We start from the raw sequence: 15656 nt of genomic DNA on the forward strand, positions 1-15656 counted from the left end.
CTGGAGGAAGAAAAAAATGTCAATAACAACATTTTCAATATTATGAACAGTTAAACTTACGGGAATTCTGGAGGGTCCACGGCCGTCTTGATGACACCGGCGTAGACGGCCAGGATGGAGAGGATGACGCAGGCTAAGAAGACCAGGGCCAGCTTGTTGACGTACTTGACACCGACAAACACCACGGTGGCCATGGAAGTCAGGAGGATGGTGCCGTACACGCGCATGTTGTTGAGCAGCGCTGCCTCCGCCTCGGCACCTTCCAAGCCATCCAGCGGGAAGATGGCTGCTTTGGGCACGATGTAGATCTCAACAAGAAAAAGAAGAAACACAATGTTAGCATTTCTTTATGTAGACAACATTATACTGTAGATAGATTTTAAAAAGCAGAGGGTAAAGAAAATAATATTTCAAATAAATACACACTAAACTTCCTCACGTGTATACAATCAACGATGCAAAAGGTGCAGTGTAAAAAATAAGAATACATATAAAATCTAAAGCAAAATGAAATACAATCGAAAATAAAATAAACATGTGCATACAATTAAATAAATAAATATTAAAATAAATTAAAATGAAATAAAATGTAAATAAATTCCAATAAAAAATGTAATTAATTAAAATGAAAGGCAATTAATTAAATGTAAAAGTGCTCTCTCTTTCCCGTCTGGGGATTTACAGGAACATGTTTAAGGTGAGAGGCCTGCTGCTGCTGCCCCTGAGGTTAAATTTAATCAATTTCACCCACAGGTACAAAAATATATTAAATGTGATGAAAATGAGGTGAGAAGAGGCAGCTTGAGGCGTGAAAACACACAACTTCATCGTAGTACTATTGTTAAGGCACATTTCACCATGCTACAAAGGCTCAGTATTAAAAAAATACATAGTGATACTGTTATATAACCACAGGGGTACGGCTTATTCTTTTTAAAAGAATCATCTGTGTTCCATCTAAAGAGTGACCTGATGCTAAGAAGAGTGTATCACTAGGCAAACAGTCTCCTGCATCGCTGTCAACCGAGCCGCGTTCCTAAAATAGCAGCCCGGGTTAGTGCGGCAGGATGAAACGTATTCAAATGAGCCTTCTCTCTCCTCGCAATTCTGCCGGGATTGTTATCCCACAATGAAAGAAACGATAAGCCAGCTTTGACCCAAAAGACAGAATTAACCTCCAGGCATGATCAAACTCTGCATATCCATTAAGTAAGACACAAACAAACACTCTTCTGTGTTGATAGCAGTGGACTCAAAGTATGGACCTGGTTTCTTGAGCTCACCCTAATGCAGAATTTGCATAATTAGCAAACGCTCTGTGCAGACTGCAGTGGAAGAAACGTGGAATGGAAAGGCAGCGAGATGAAGACGGAGATGAAAGATCTCCCTCTTGTTTCATCAGCTGATCAAAATTCAGAGTGAAGAGGCCAGTTTGAGGAAAGAGAAGAGGACAATTTGTCTCCTGGGTTACATTCCTCTAACGTTCCATCTAAAACACACTGGGAAGTGAGACTTCTGATGTGATCCCCATAGCTTTAATATTGGTATTTCTTTTTTTTTTTTTTAAGCGTGCACTGCAGTCTGAGCCAGTCGGAGCATTGGTAATGAGGACACCCACTTCCTGTTTGCCAGAAACAACAAGAATTGAGGTTAAGATCAAAACGAAAAGCAGGATAGAAGGGGCGTCACCAAAGTTTATTTGTGTTGTAATCAACTCTCACATGAATCTCTTTGTGTGGGAATCCAATCAACATTTTTCTATCGCAGGTCCATGTCGGTCATGGGCCCAATGTGAAGTTTTTTTCTGCAATTTGTAGACATGAAAGTAATGTTTGTTGGCGCCCCTGTTTGTCAGATCTCCGTTTATATAATATATTTCATATGTATTAATATTATGTATGCATATTTATGATATAAAGTCTGCAAAAAAGCATTGTTTTCTGTGTTGAACATGTCAAAATGTAAGTGTTCCGAGTAGATTAGAATTTAAAATCAACAGGGATGCAAAAATGTTTTTTTGGGGAAAAAAATTTTGTTCGAAGGCAAGCTGACCACAAACGATGAAGAAATGTTCAGATCCACATAAAATTAAACCTTATTCTGACTGAACTACTATAAATTATAATTTTTTTTGATTATTTTTTCATTTGATCAAATTAATTTACTTTCAATTTAATAAATAAATAATTTATTAACAAAACAAAGTAAATAATACCAAAAATGATACATATATTTATTACATCATTATTATTATTATTATTATTTTTTTTTGTTGGAGTAATTTTGTTTTGTATTGATTAAAGATAAAGATACTTTATCTAAAATGTATTTATTTTTTAATACAGTACCTTCTATATGTGAAGCAAACTTTAATAAAAAACTTAAAACTCCAAATACTTGTGGACTGACAGTAACTGTGCAGTGTTGAAGAAAATAAAGAAAGCTGCATTTGGAGTGGTCATCCTCCACTAAAGCGTCACATTGTTTTTCTCTTTAATTCGGAAATAAAGCTGCAGCTTTTATGTCTGCGCAGAAAATCCCCCATCCAAAATAATAAAAGCAGAAGAAAGTCTGTGTCTCACCAGTAGCAGCTCAATAGCCCCCAGGATGTACATGGCGCCAGCGTAGGTGGTCCCCAGGTAGAAGCAAATGCCCACCGCTCCCCCAAACTCAGGGCCCAGCGAGCGTGATATCATGTAGTAAGAGCCTCCGGCTACAGAAAGACATAAACACAACTTTATCATATAACAAGTTCTCTTATTACTTAATCACTTCATTTAACTTGAATAAGGATTTTGAGTGCTTGAGAAAGTGGGAAGGAAAATATAGATCACATGGTCATATTGCACAACACCACAGCAACAGAGCCAATGTACCATAATTTCCTGTGTATAAGTCGCTACTTTTTTCTCACGCTTTGTACCCTGTGGCTTATACAGTGACGTAGCTAATTTGTGGTCACGTTCTGGTCTCGCGACATCTCGTGTACTTCGGAGCAGTCATTATGTGCTTTGTCCGTGTGCCCTCATCATGGAGAACACATGGAGAGGGGTGTGTGTGCAGCTTTCGGGTTGAAGGCGATCAATCTAGCGGCTTTTGCTCGAGTCTGGGAAACTGGGAAACTCTGATGAGGAATTTTGCAATTCACTATGTAATACATACACACGTTCATTTTTATCAACACAAAATAGCTCGTTGCTTAAAGTGTAACAACTAATGACTTGGAAATGCATGGAAATGAACATTAGTCTCCATTAAGGTTGATTAATTTGACTTTATTTTACTTTTATTGTGTTACATTTTAGACTTGTTAAATTACTTTTACAACTGTATGACAGCTCATCATGTTAAACTGTTACTTAAACTTAAAACAATGCTTGTACACTTAATAAAGTTTTATTTTAATGGTGGTGACAGTTTGACCCTGGAACGGGAACATTTCCTATGAGGACATTGTTTTGAAGTAACCCGTGTCATGGGACGGGATGGTTGTACTGTATTTTCATACATAACAATACAACACCGGGAAAAGAGCATGATGACACAGTGTATGATTATTGAATTATTCCCTCCCTCCATTGGGAAAACGTTTGTGTACCAATTAGTCTCCCCCGTGCTTGTATTTCCACTTATGCTTCACTTGCTAATCTCTGATTTTGGTGCTTGCTTTTTCTAATTCTGTGCAAATGAAGGACCTATAAATAAACAATGAGCAGCATCATGGCACTTCTAATTGGCTGACACTTCCGCACTTCAAAAGGTGCTAATTCGCTCTGACCCGCACGGCACAAAACTGCAGCACGTTCACACTACATGAATGCATTTTGCATGCAAGTTGTGTTTTTATTTGTGTGCAAGTGACGTTAAAAGCCACAACAAGTCAAAGTACACACTGACGTTTTAAACGGGGACGCCAAGCTGAGCGCAGTGTATCTTGCCAAGTGCAATCAGCAGAAAAAAGAGAAATTTAGACAGCCTCAAACTGCGACGTCTGCTCACCCACCTGGCACGACTCCATTAGTGGCGATGGCGCTCATAGAGATGGCCGTCAGCATAGTCTGCAGAAGGGACAGAGACATGGATATGTAGATAAAGATTATTTTAAATATCATTTTCTCTAGAAGTGCCTCTCGGTGACCACCGACAGGAACATTGCCTCATACTTTGAAAACCACAAAAAATATGATTCAAACATTGAACTGACTGAATGTCCACCTTCTGTTAATTTTTAGAGGCACATTTCACTACACTTTATCCAAGTATAAACATCGTATGTGTGTGTCTTTATTTCTGGAGAAATAACAGCTTGACGAAACCTAAAATATGACCAAATAAACGACAGAAACAAGGAAAAACAGGCTTGCTAGCATGGTAGCGATACTAAAACATCTTGCAAATGATTGTAGTTAAGTTAATACAGTGCTTGCAATGTATCTGTGCATACATCTCAACATTTGCATTTGAATATTTTTTGGAAAATGAGAGGAAAGAAGGACAATTCTGGTCTTTTCACCAGAATTCACACCATAATTGATTATTGGCTAAATAGCAGTTTAACTTACATGAAAAAAAACAAAAAGTAGCTTGCTGCTGTAACGAGGACCAGTCCTGAACCCTGCATGGGTTCGATACCAAGTCCACACATCCCCACTGATTGACAAATAACTCTATAGGTGCTAGCCAGTGAGCCAAAAGCCCTGGACTGTTCTTAAGGCAACAGGGAGTAAGGTTTACACAACATACTACCACACAACCACACTAGCTGGCATCCATTACACTAGCAGGGTAGCATTAGCATGTAAAATGGCTACTGATCTTGGCATGGCAATGTTCATCACTAACATGTGCATGTGACAGACATTTTATTATCGGCTAAGTAGCAGCTTAACAATCTTAAAATATGACAAATAAACACAAGGAAGTCTTAAAAAAAACAATCCATTTACTTTCAAGCCTGCTACCATGAGGCAATACTGGACTATTACTGTGGTATGGCAAGTTAGTATGCTAACGTCTACATTAGCATGCCAATGAACATAGCTAACATGGCGTTTAGCTTCTTAGCATACTTCCATTGCTTCCATTGCAACACAAAAGTGTTATAATAAGTCTGGGCCAATTTTTTTCGTTTTTCTTGTATTCACACATAATGTAACATAACATGTGGATATAAGTTGACAGAAACGTAGTAGGAAAATAAAAAAATGCTTAAGCCAAGTGGCTGCTGATGAGATAAATAATAGAGCCAGAAGGCTCCGTCATCAGCCGTGATGACAAGTTTAATGTAACTGTGTGGACTGAGATGGAAAAACGGGAAGAAACGTATGGCGGTGCAAGAATAAGAGACAGCTAGCCAGACTTCATCACTGCTGCCCTGGAGAAAGCGAGAGAGAAAGAGAGAGAGTGGAGCAACGTTCCGCAGGAGAACGAATGACAAATGAGGGAAGTAGAGATGGTGTGTGACGCTGGCATTAACATTTCATGGAGCGCTCACATGCTATTGAATTTGGGAGTGACTTTTCAAATTGCTGGCACATGAAAAAGAAGATATGTCAGACATGATGGTGTCATTGTTATGGTGCTATTATGTAATAGCGCAGACCATCTCCCTTTTGACCAAAAAGGAGAACAATGCAGAAAGGAAAGGATAACAGCGAGTACTCCAAAAAGGGATGGTATCAAATTGGTCCGATATAGGCCAAATTTAATAACTCAGGAAAAAATAGAACCCCTCACAAACGCCCAAATGATGACATAAATGCTCAATTTAACGTTGCGTGACATACAGTACCATAAACAAGTGACACGGCGGCTGCAGCACACTGTAGCATGGTAGCTAGCTAATATAGCTACTGTAGTGAGTCAGTTAGAGAGTGCTATGTTTTATTGTCCGCTTAGTTAAAAAGATAACTTTTTTTAGGGCTGTCAAAAATAGCGCGTTAACGGCGGTAACTAATATATTTAATGAAGTTAAATTTTTGGCGTAATTAACGCACACGCATCATGACAAGCCACCGCTCTCTGTTATGATGACAAGACGGCGGCACAGCGTAGCTCCCCACAGAGTCACACGGTGTCTGACGCTCTTTCATAACTTTATTCTTACCTGAACACATCAACAGCAGTGCAATCCAACACCATTTATGTATCTCCCACTCCAAACAAACACGTCTCTAGTCCAGTCATTGCAACAACACTTCCTCATTGTCACGATACAGACCGTGACATGCGTCCACTGACACTCCGAACATCACAACAACGTCCTTATCATGCGTGTATGGGTGGTCTAAATAAACAGAAATGCAATGAAAATCAGTAAGTGGATATTCTTATCACTCACTTTGTAACTCTTAATGCGGAAGTACAAGTTGCTGCATTTAAGTGTGCGCGGAAATCCCAGAAAATTCACTCAAAACATGTGAATTCAACTTATGTGACGTGGTGTCTTTGAATGCAACTCCTCATTGCTCATAATAACACAGTTAAAAGTCTGTTTCAAATATTCTTTCTTTCAATAAAATACAGTAAAAATGGGCATATTTCAGACATGGTAATGGTAATAGTTTAATTTATTTTGAACATGCATACAAGTTACATTGGAGTACATTACATAGTACAATTCACAGTTCTACGTGTCTAAAAAGGTGTAGGAAGAAGCAAAGCCATTAGTTTCACATTAATTGCAATACATTTGTTCACGTCCTGTATTCCAAATATACTCTTTGGTAGTTCAAAATACATAGGAAAATGATTAATATGATAAGGTCATATAAGGTAACATAGTGTGACATGGTGATTAATCATGAGTAATTAATTATACAACCGTGAATAATCTGATTAAAAAAATGTAATCGCTTGACAGCCCTACTTGTTATATACAATGACTTTCAGTTTTTTGGGAAATAACAGTCTCTCTGCAATTCTCGCCTGCTTAATTGCAGCATTTCATGTAAGGTGACCTATCAACTCATCTGACCCTGTGAAAGTTCTAATGTGGTTAGCAGCACTTCAGGGCCCGGCGTACCTGCAACGGTGAGGCGAGCAAGTATGACCGGGCTCTGTCCCCCCCCCTCTAATCAGGTCCTAATGAGGCCACAAGCTCCTCTTCCACCACAGCAGATAACGCCATAATTGTTTAAGTGTTTTATCTGATGTCGCGTAGAGGTTACTAGTCAGCCGCATACTCAATCAAGCAATCACCGACTTCCACCGTGTGGTGGTGCCACAAGGCACTGTCTAAATATAAGACACTCAAATTGGAACTCTATTCTGGACTATTTTAGCGGAATGCAACGTTTTTTGTCTTTGATTTTGTCCAAAAGTGTGTTTTGAAAAAGAGGGGTTGTCTTATATTCAGGGTTGTCTTATATTAGGTTTAGTACTGTAACAGGAAACATCCTTATACAGCATATAGAACAATAATCCTCTTTAAAGTGTCCAATTAGGGATTGACTGCCATGTTCCGCATGTCAGTTTTGGACTTTCGTTGCAGACATTTTCTGTGTCTGCAATTATTTCTGTGCTTTTAATATGTGATGTCCATTTTTTGTTTGAACTGGATGCTTCACATTTACTCTGGTTGCAAGGAACCGGGGAGCTCGGGCTTCAGCTCGTTGCCGGTTCCTTCGTTCTCCTTAGACTTTTGTTACCTTTGTATTGGCTGCATTCTGTTGCATCTCCATAAGCTGTTTTCCTGGTGCTTTTTTTTTTTTTTCGGGCACATTCCTATTTCAACCTCCCACCTCCCAGCCTTCTTTGTTATTTTGGTACTTTGCCTTTCCGTGTCATTCTGTGTGAGCTGACCTTTTTTGTTAATTAAAGACTTTATGGAAACCAGCCTGCCACCATGTCCTTGCATCCTGGTATAACGCTACACAACCACACATAACACGAACAGTAGCAACCTGGAAAGCGCTGAACAGAAAACAACCTTAGCTATTCCCACCATGTTGGCCAAGTCTTAAAGGTCACCTATTATGCAAAAGTGACTTTTTAATGATGTCCTAACAGTAATACGTGTATTATGAGAACCAATACATCTATCATATCCCACGCTTGCTTGCTCCACTTTTGAGAGAAGAGGCTGTCAAACAGTCGCTTTTAAAGTCGCGACTTTTCATGACACCATGAAGGAACCCTCCTTCCTCTTCCTCACCCTGTGTATAATGCCATCACTGAACAGAGAAAAAGGAAACAGGCTTCACTACACATCTTAAAATAAAGCCCTAATAACTATTGCCAGACAGCTACAAATGAGAGAGCTGTAAATTTCATCATTTTGTTTTTATTTAGCAAACAGGCTAACCTACAGCTGTTAAAATGTGAGAGTATCGTTAGCATTGTAGCTCACATAGATACTGTTACGGTGTATATGACATCTATTACGTTGGACAAGCGCAGAGTTACATTGTGTAAACACAGCTCATTAGCATTAAAGCTACAGACACATAAACTGGCATGTTCCCAGTAGGGCTTACTAAAAAGGCAAGGCAAGTTAATTTATTGAGCACAATTCGTACAAAAGGTAATTCAGAGTGCTTTACAGAAAATAAGGCTAAAATCACTTTATAAAATCATTCCACAAAGCAGAGCTGTTTTAAAGTTTATTTTCTGTGCGACGGGGCGCCAGTGCCGATACCTGAGCACTGGACTAATATGGTCATATTTCCTTGTTCTAGTTAGGACTGTTTTACAGCTTGTTTAGAGAGCCTGGTTATGAGGCCGTTACGGTAGTCAAGCTGCTGGAGACAAAGGCGTGGATTAGTCTCTCTAAACCTGGCTTAGACACTACTGTATTCCCTTGATTTTGGCAATGTTCTTCAGGTGGCAAAAAGCTGCTGATGTTATTGATTTCATGTGGTTGTTAAGTCTGAGACCATTATTACCACTAGATTTCTAACCTGATGATTAGGGTTTTGAGAGAGCATGTCAAGGTCACAAAGCACTTCTAAGCCGTCTAAATTCCAGCATCCAGACTAGGTTTTGGACAGCACATTTCCATACGCTGTTGTGGGACATCTGATTTTATCTCTAATAAAATTTGTTGAAAAATAGTAGACTTTGGGAACTTTAATAATTAGTCATTCTAATTTTAATCGTTACTTTGCTTTCAGCGCCACCTGCTTCTTCTACTTGTAGCTGCTAAATTTCATGAGTTAAAGCGTACAACTCTGTCAGCTTGTCCACCCTGAGCGCAAAAGACACTTTATGTCTGCTTCCGTCCTGATCTAACAGCCCAACGTGGCCTTTGGTCGACCTTGGGAGTATTAAGAGGAGATTGCTTTTGACAGAAGAGTGTCCTGCTATGCACGAAAGCTTTGCTTCATTAGCACGCTTCATTACGCCCGTTGTGGATACGACTGCAGCGGGAGTCTACTTGCATCCTGGTGGATGTCTGAGGACGGGCCAAAATGTCTCTCAGGTGTACAAGACAGTGAGCAGGAGAAGAGTGCATACAGATGCATGCCAGAGGAGGAAGGGGGTGGGATTGATTAAGAATGGGAATGGGGGAATCAAAAGCCAGGGAGGAAATAATGAGAGAGCAAAATGAAAAAAGGCTTGCAGAAAATTGAGGGAGCGTAAGAGATGAGAGTAAAAAAAAAAAAAAAAAAAAAAAAGATGAAGCATCCGCAGCATTTAAATGAGTCACATCACAGGGCAGGAACGCAACCCCCCCTCCCAGCCGCATTCGGATTCAAGACCTGGAAGTAATGAGGACGACTTCACAACAGACGACTTTCCATCTCGGATATTAAACCTCATTGTGTCCGAGCCTGCATTCATTATCCAGGATAGAAATACGCTAGAATAGAGCGGCCTGGCCAACACTGTTTGCAGTGATATATGTGTGTGTGTGTGTGTGTGTGTGTTTCCACAGTTAATGCTGAGCCGAGCTTTCACAATGATCACACGATAATAAATGTGGCTCGTTAATGTTCACAGCTCTATGTCATCAAATGTAGAACCAAAATCACAAGTAAAAAGGAAGAACAAGAGAATAACGTCATAATACAGTGTTACAAGGATAACGTGCAGTATTAAGAGAAGCGTCATTTTGCAAGAGTACAGTTATAATACAAATACAGGTGGTCCTCGGGTTGCAAACGAGTTCTGTTCCTAGACTGTGATGTAAGTCGACACAGAACATAGAACTAAATTAACTCCTGAGCTATTCACACTGCACACAGAAGACATGAAGGACATACAAAATATGATAATAAAAAGAATTAAATGAAACAGTAATAAGAAGAGAACAATTTCTTACTTTTATCTCTGTGGTTGTCTTGCAGGCCTTTCTACTCAACAGACTACTGGAAGGATAACCAGATCTCCTTGTAACAGTGGATGGACTCCATGACCCCACTAGCATACAATAGCATTCAATAATCTTTTTTCTTATTGATGATCGCGAGAGCTGAGCGTTTGAGACCAAAAGAGCAGCTAATGTTAGTGGCCGTGTCTCTTCTCTCTTAGCTTTTTATTAAGTTCATTTTCACTTTCATGATGATGCCTTTTTTTGGTGCTCTGACACTTGGAAGACATAATGAAGCACACAAAGTTAACTAGCAGTAACACCCTGTATTATACCGCCACACACTCCAGGCACACAACGCATTGTTGCCGTACACCAGTGGTCCCCAACCCCCGGGCCACAGAAAGAAAAAATAATATCCATTATTTTTAAAATTTTTGTTCCACATAATTTGTAGTCTTAATGATGTTTTATTTTGAAAAGTGGCCGGATTCTCTCTGTTACATCTGTCTCACTTGACGCATGTCCAATTGTGCGTGAGCTAACTTCCTCTCATGCCGCCGGTAGACTACTACTGTATTTTTACCATTTTTCTTTCACCTCATATTTGGTGTCAAATGCTGATACTATGTGGGAATGCATAAAGGTAAGTTTTGATGACTTATTGAGTGCTAATGTGCACATTTGTCTCAAGTTAATTCATGCTAGCACACTGCCTTTTACCACACACGTCAAACAGCGATGTAATAATCTCTCTGGAAAAACTCCAGGCTTGAACTGGTGGATGGTGGGCCGGCATTCATTTTGTGGTTTTAATTTGATGTTATTCATGTCTTAGTTTTACACAAAACATAATAAGATACGTTGAATTAGATCGCTGTAATGTACGACCATCCCACCCGCCCTCCACCCCCCGGGTCCGCGGGAGATTTGTGGGAACACAAGCCGGTCCGTGGGTCAAAAAAGGTTGGGGACCACTGCCTACGTACACCACACGTATGTTTCCACTGTTTGCGCTATAACTATAGTTCTCGAGCGAGTTTATGGACCAAAATTTACTTTGGGAAAAATGTACTTTACTTTATGGGAGCGTGTTAGTAACCATGAAACGTCTGTATTACAATGTTTACTACGAGAGAAGCTAAAAGTCGAAATAAAGTTATGATATTACAAAGTCCTACATTATGAGAACTATAAAAATGTTTAAAAAATCTTAATTTTACAATAATAACATTGTAATATTGAAGATGGAAACCAAAATAATAAAATATTAAAGTCATATATCATGGAAAAAAGTAATAGCTTAGTAGGAATATTACACAAACCATGTTGACATTCTGACGGGAATTTAGTTGTATATTACAAGAAAAACTGGGTACTTTTAAAGTAATTGAGTTGTCATATTACACGATAGAAGAAGTATATTATATGAAAAACGTAAGAACAACATAACAAGAAAAAGTTGTCATTTAACCAATATGAGACAAAATATAAGAATATAAGACGTACTGTATGTTATGAGACATCATCACTATTTTATGAAAATGAAGTTTAACAATATGATAATTAAATTGCATATTACAAGACAATATCAGAATTATACAATTAGAAAGTAAAAAACAAAAGAACGACAATAGTCAAAATAATACAATAATATAGTTGTATGTTATGAAAACAGATAAATATTTAACAAGAATAAAGTTGGAATATTACACAATCGTACTGCAATTGTTTTTTTTGTACCATTTTACAGTCAAAATATTATAAGAATAAACTCATGAATAATAAGTCACAAATTTAGAAGAATAAAGTTATTATGTAAATAAAGTGCAAATATTACAAACAGAACATTATGAGAAGTGCCTCATAATGTATGGTAATATCATAAACATGGTGTGAAGAAATCTGTAGTAGTGCAAAATGGATAAAATGTGTAACATTTAAACAATCGAGGTAGGCTTTTGTGTAAATTTCACAGTCAATCTTACCAATACAGTCATTACAGTACAAATATTTATTTAGCAAAACAAACAGTGACTGATAGTTTCTCCTGCCATTCAAAGGTGGGGGTCACACTCGGCTAACCCATGTGCTTTGCTCTTCATGTCCTATGGCTCTCACCACGGATGGATAGGAGATCTTTGATGGCTATGTGTGAGCGTTTGTACTATATATGTACAGTATGTATGTATGTACATGCATATGTGCACACTGCTGTGGTGTGTAGCTGGCAGTCCCCCTGAGGGGTGGGTGGTGATGTGTTATGTAAGGAGCATAGGAGGATGGAGAGGAGATGGTGGGGTTTGGTGAGGTCCTTGCACACCGTTCATGCTCAGGCTTATCACCCTGGGGCGTGTGTAACTGATAAGAAAAGTGTGTGTATGTGCGTGTGAGTGAGACAGAGAGCGAGAGGGAGAGAGAGGAAATTTGAGTGTGTGTGCTTGTGCTCCTGTCAGCGTCAGTCAGATCTGATCTTGTTTTTCTCTCTTTGCACACTGTTTTCATCACGCTTACAAGATCAATAGAAACAGGGATAGATTGCAAGCAAATACAAGCGTCGCAAACGGTGTCCAAGTACAAATCCAAAAAAACAGTGACAAAAAAACAACAAAAAATGCAGCGTCAAGAGCGAGACGATTTGGGAAAACATATTGCTGCTGCTGCTGTTGTATGTGTGTAAGCAAGTTTGCCATGGTCGGGATTTGAGGGGGTTGTTCTATAAATATACCCGATGCTGGAGGAGAATCTAGGCTAGGCATACACACACACACACACATACACACACACACACACTCACACACATGGTAACTTACAGTCCTGACAAAATGCTCAGTGAAAGCCAGAGAAGTCATGACAGTTTAAATTTGAGTGCTATTACTGTGGGATGACAAGACGCTCAGTTAGCGAGACGTGACGATACACAAAATTGGTTCTATGACAATGAGACGAGACGAGATTTTAACAATACTTAAAAAAATATACTCACAATATATATATATATATATATATATATATATATATATATATATATATATATATATATTTAAAAATATATACAATATATTGCAATCTACTTCTTTACTTTCTGCTATGTACCTTTGCATTGCTCCATGCTGAAACCAAGACACAGAACCCAACCCTCTTCATGCCTGTTTGGAGGTGGGAGTTGAGGAAAATAGACACGCATGTGCATGGCAACATACCGAGGCTAGCAAAATTATTGAGTTCATTTTCATTTATTGTGTGATTAATTTATGTATTTCTTATCCTCCCAGTCCTAGTGCCCACGAGAAATCTTATCACGTTTTAATCTTGCGAGATCTTGTCGCACAAGATCTAGTGACACCCCGAGTATATAAATAAGTATAATAGAAGGTTTTTCTAATATTTTGACCACCTTATAGCTGTTATAGCTGTGTATCACTTCCTGTAGCTATAATGGCGGACTGGCTTGTCCATACTGTCCTCACAGTACGCTACTTTTTCAACAGGGTTCACCACTTTGCAATGCCACTTTGCACCACATGGGGCGATAGTGAGCCACTGTCTCACTGTGCTAAAAATGAGCTGAAAACATGTAGAACAGGGGTCACCAAAGTTTTTCCTTGTGAGAGCTACTTCTACAAAATGAAAATGGCCAATAGCTACTCATTTTTGTAACATTTTGTAACATTTATTTTCAGAGCTCATTTTAAACCCAAACAAAGCGAATATGCTTGTTTTACCAGAACATTAACAAAATGCTGGTGTCCACAACTCACATTTTGTATTTCAGAATGCATTTCTTTCTACTGTTCTTTCATTATTAACTATTAACTGAAAACCTGAATGAAAAGCATGTGGTCGTGGGGGGGCTACCTGGTGCCCACGGGCACCACGTTGGTGACCCCTGATGTAGAACTATAAATGACATTTAGAACCCCTATGGGTTGTGTTCAGAATGCTTTGGAAGACATGCTAGCATACATGTAATACAGATCTCCTCCAAGTTTCGTAATCATTAGACAAATGCTCAATAGCTTACGGACTATGAGTTGTTAAGTCCCGTCTATGCCCCGGCAAAGATATTTTGCTTGATGGCGGGCATGTTTTTTTAACACATCTTGCTTATATTTTACACACATGTGCTTGTCAGCAATGTTCCCCCTAATTTTTCAAGTATCTGAGCATACACAAAAACGACCTGAGCATTCCTTGGACCTCTGTGAGAGGCATCAGACGTGCACATTGTGGTATCACACCTGTCCGAAACCTGAGAAATCTGAGAAATATTTAGTATATGACTGGTTTCAAACAGACAGCAAGAAGGATTCCACAATGTAGTTTTCCTTATTCTTAGCCTCAGACAAAACAAGCTATGGTCTCATACAATTAACCATTGAAATCTTGTAGAAAACCCCTAGTTTATCATTTCTTTTTCCATTTACTTTCTTGTTTCTATTGTTAGTTAGGTATACTTTAATTTCCTTATTTGACTTCCACTTTCTGTTTTAAAGCAGCCTGTTGCGTCTTAACATTGCTCTCAGTCCACATAAGATGTGTACCAAATTTGGTGGTGACCCTAAGGTTGCAGCAGTGAGCTGTGAGAGAAATTCCAAGTTAGCCTAACTTATGGGTGCAATGCTTTGACAAAATGTAACCATTTTGTATGTAGCGGTTCAGGAGTGGAAGCACTTACACAGAATCGCTTACACAAACAAACACAACACACTACTTACGGTGGTGCAGCACATAAAGACTATCATGAAGGTCCCGATGATCCCGCCGATGCCAACCAGCCAGGTCATCCTGAGGAAGAGGATGACTCCGAAGATGTTTTGGATGCAGGGCATATAGACACCCATCAGTGTGCCAAGCTGAGGAGCCTGCATGGCAGAAGACAGTGATAACCAAGCATATATTAAGTACGTTATATATTGAATTGGCACTGCAGACAGCATAAATGCTCCCAATAATGCTGCTATTTAGTTCACCAGAGTGCCTCTTATAGTCACCGGGTATGAGATCTACAAAGCTGTGGCTGTAGGCAACGTGCTGATTTAGTTAATAAAAAAAAAAATCCACTATACAGCAGTAGCTGCATTTGTTGTGTCATGGGTGGTCAGCATCCAGCAGCATTGTCTACCTCTGCCTGCACTTGAAAATGTTGGTTTCTTTACTCAGCCGTGGGTGTGAAAATCAAGTGTGTTACTGTACGCCAGGCTGTTGCTTAGTATATACTGTATCAGTGGTATAACGCTGGCTGAGTAGTTTGCTAGTTAATGCTATTAAACATTGCTGTTGATTTTGTATTGCGCAATATAGTTGTTTTCCTTTCCACTTTTCCACTTTCTCATGCACTCCAAATCATTATTCGTATTAAAAATGATTATTCGTATTAAAAATGAACTTGTTATATAAAATG

General features: G+C 39.0%; 1 protein-coding gene across 3 annotated transcripts in view; it reads right to left on the reverse strand.

Moving 5' to 3' along the window:
• The window catches only part of slc12a5a (solute carrier family 12 member 5a), a 170602-nt gene that overhangs the window by 21956 nt on the left and 132990 nt on the right, over positions 1-15656 (reverse strand). For all 3 annotated transcript variants that reach the window (XM_054783728.1, XM_054783730.1, XM_054783731.1), the window contains exons 4-7: positions 14971-15117; positions 4004-4058; positions 2583-2713; positions 61-308 (exon numbers count right to left, since the gene is read on the reverse strand). In XM_054783728.1, the coding sequence (XP_054639703.1) occupies positions 61-308; positions 2583-2713; positions 4004-4058; positions 14971-15117 (581 nt within the window). The remainder of the gene's footprint in view (positions 1-60; positions 309-2582; positions 2714-4003; positions 4059-14970; positions 15118-15656) is intronic.

This window comes from Dunckerocampus dactyliophorus, chromosome 8 (genome assembly GCF_027744805.1).
Source record: "Dunckerocampus dactyliophorus isolate RoL2022-P2 chromosome 8, RoL_Ddac_1.1, whole genome shotgun sequence".
NCBI lineage: Eukaryota > Metazoa > Chordata > Actinopteri > Syngnathiformes > Syngnathidae > Dunckerocampus > Dunckerocampus dactyliophorus.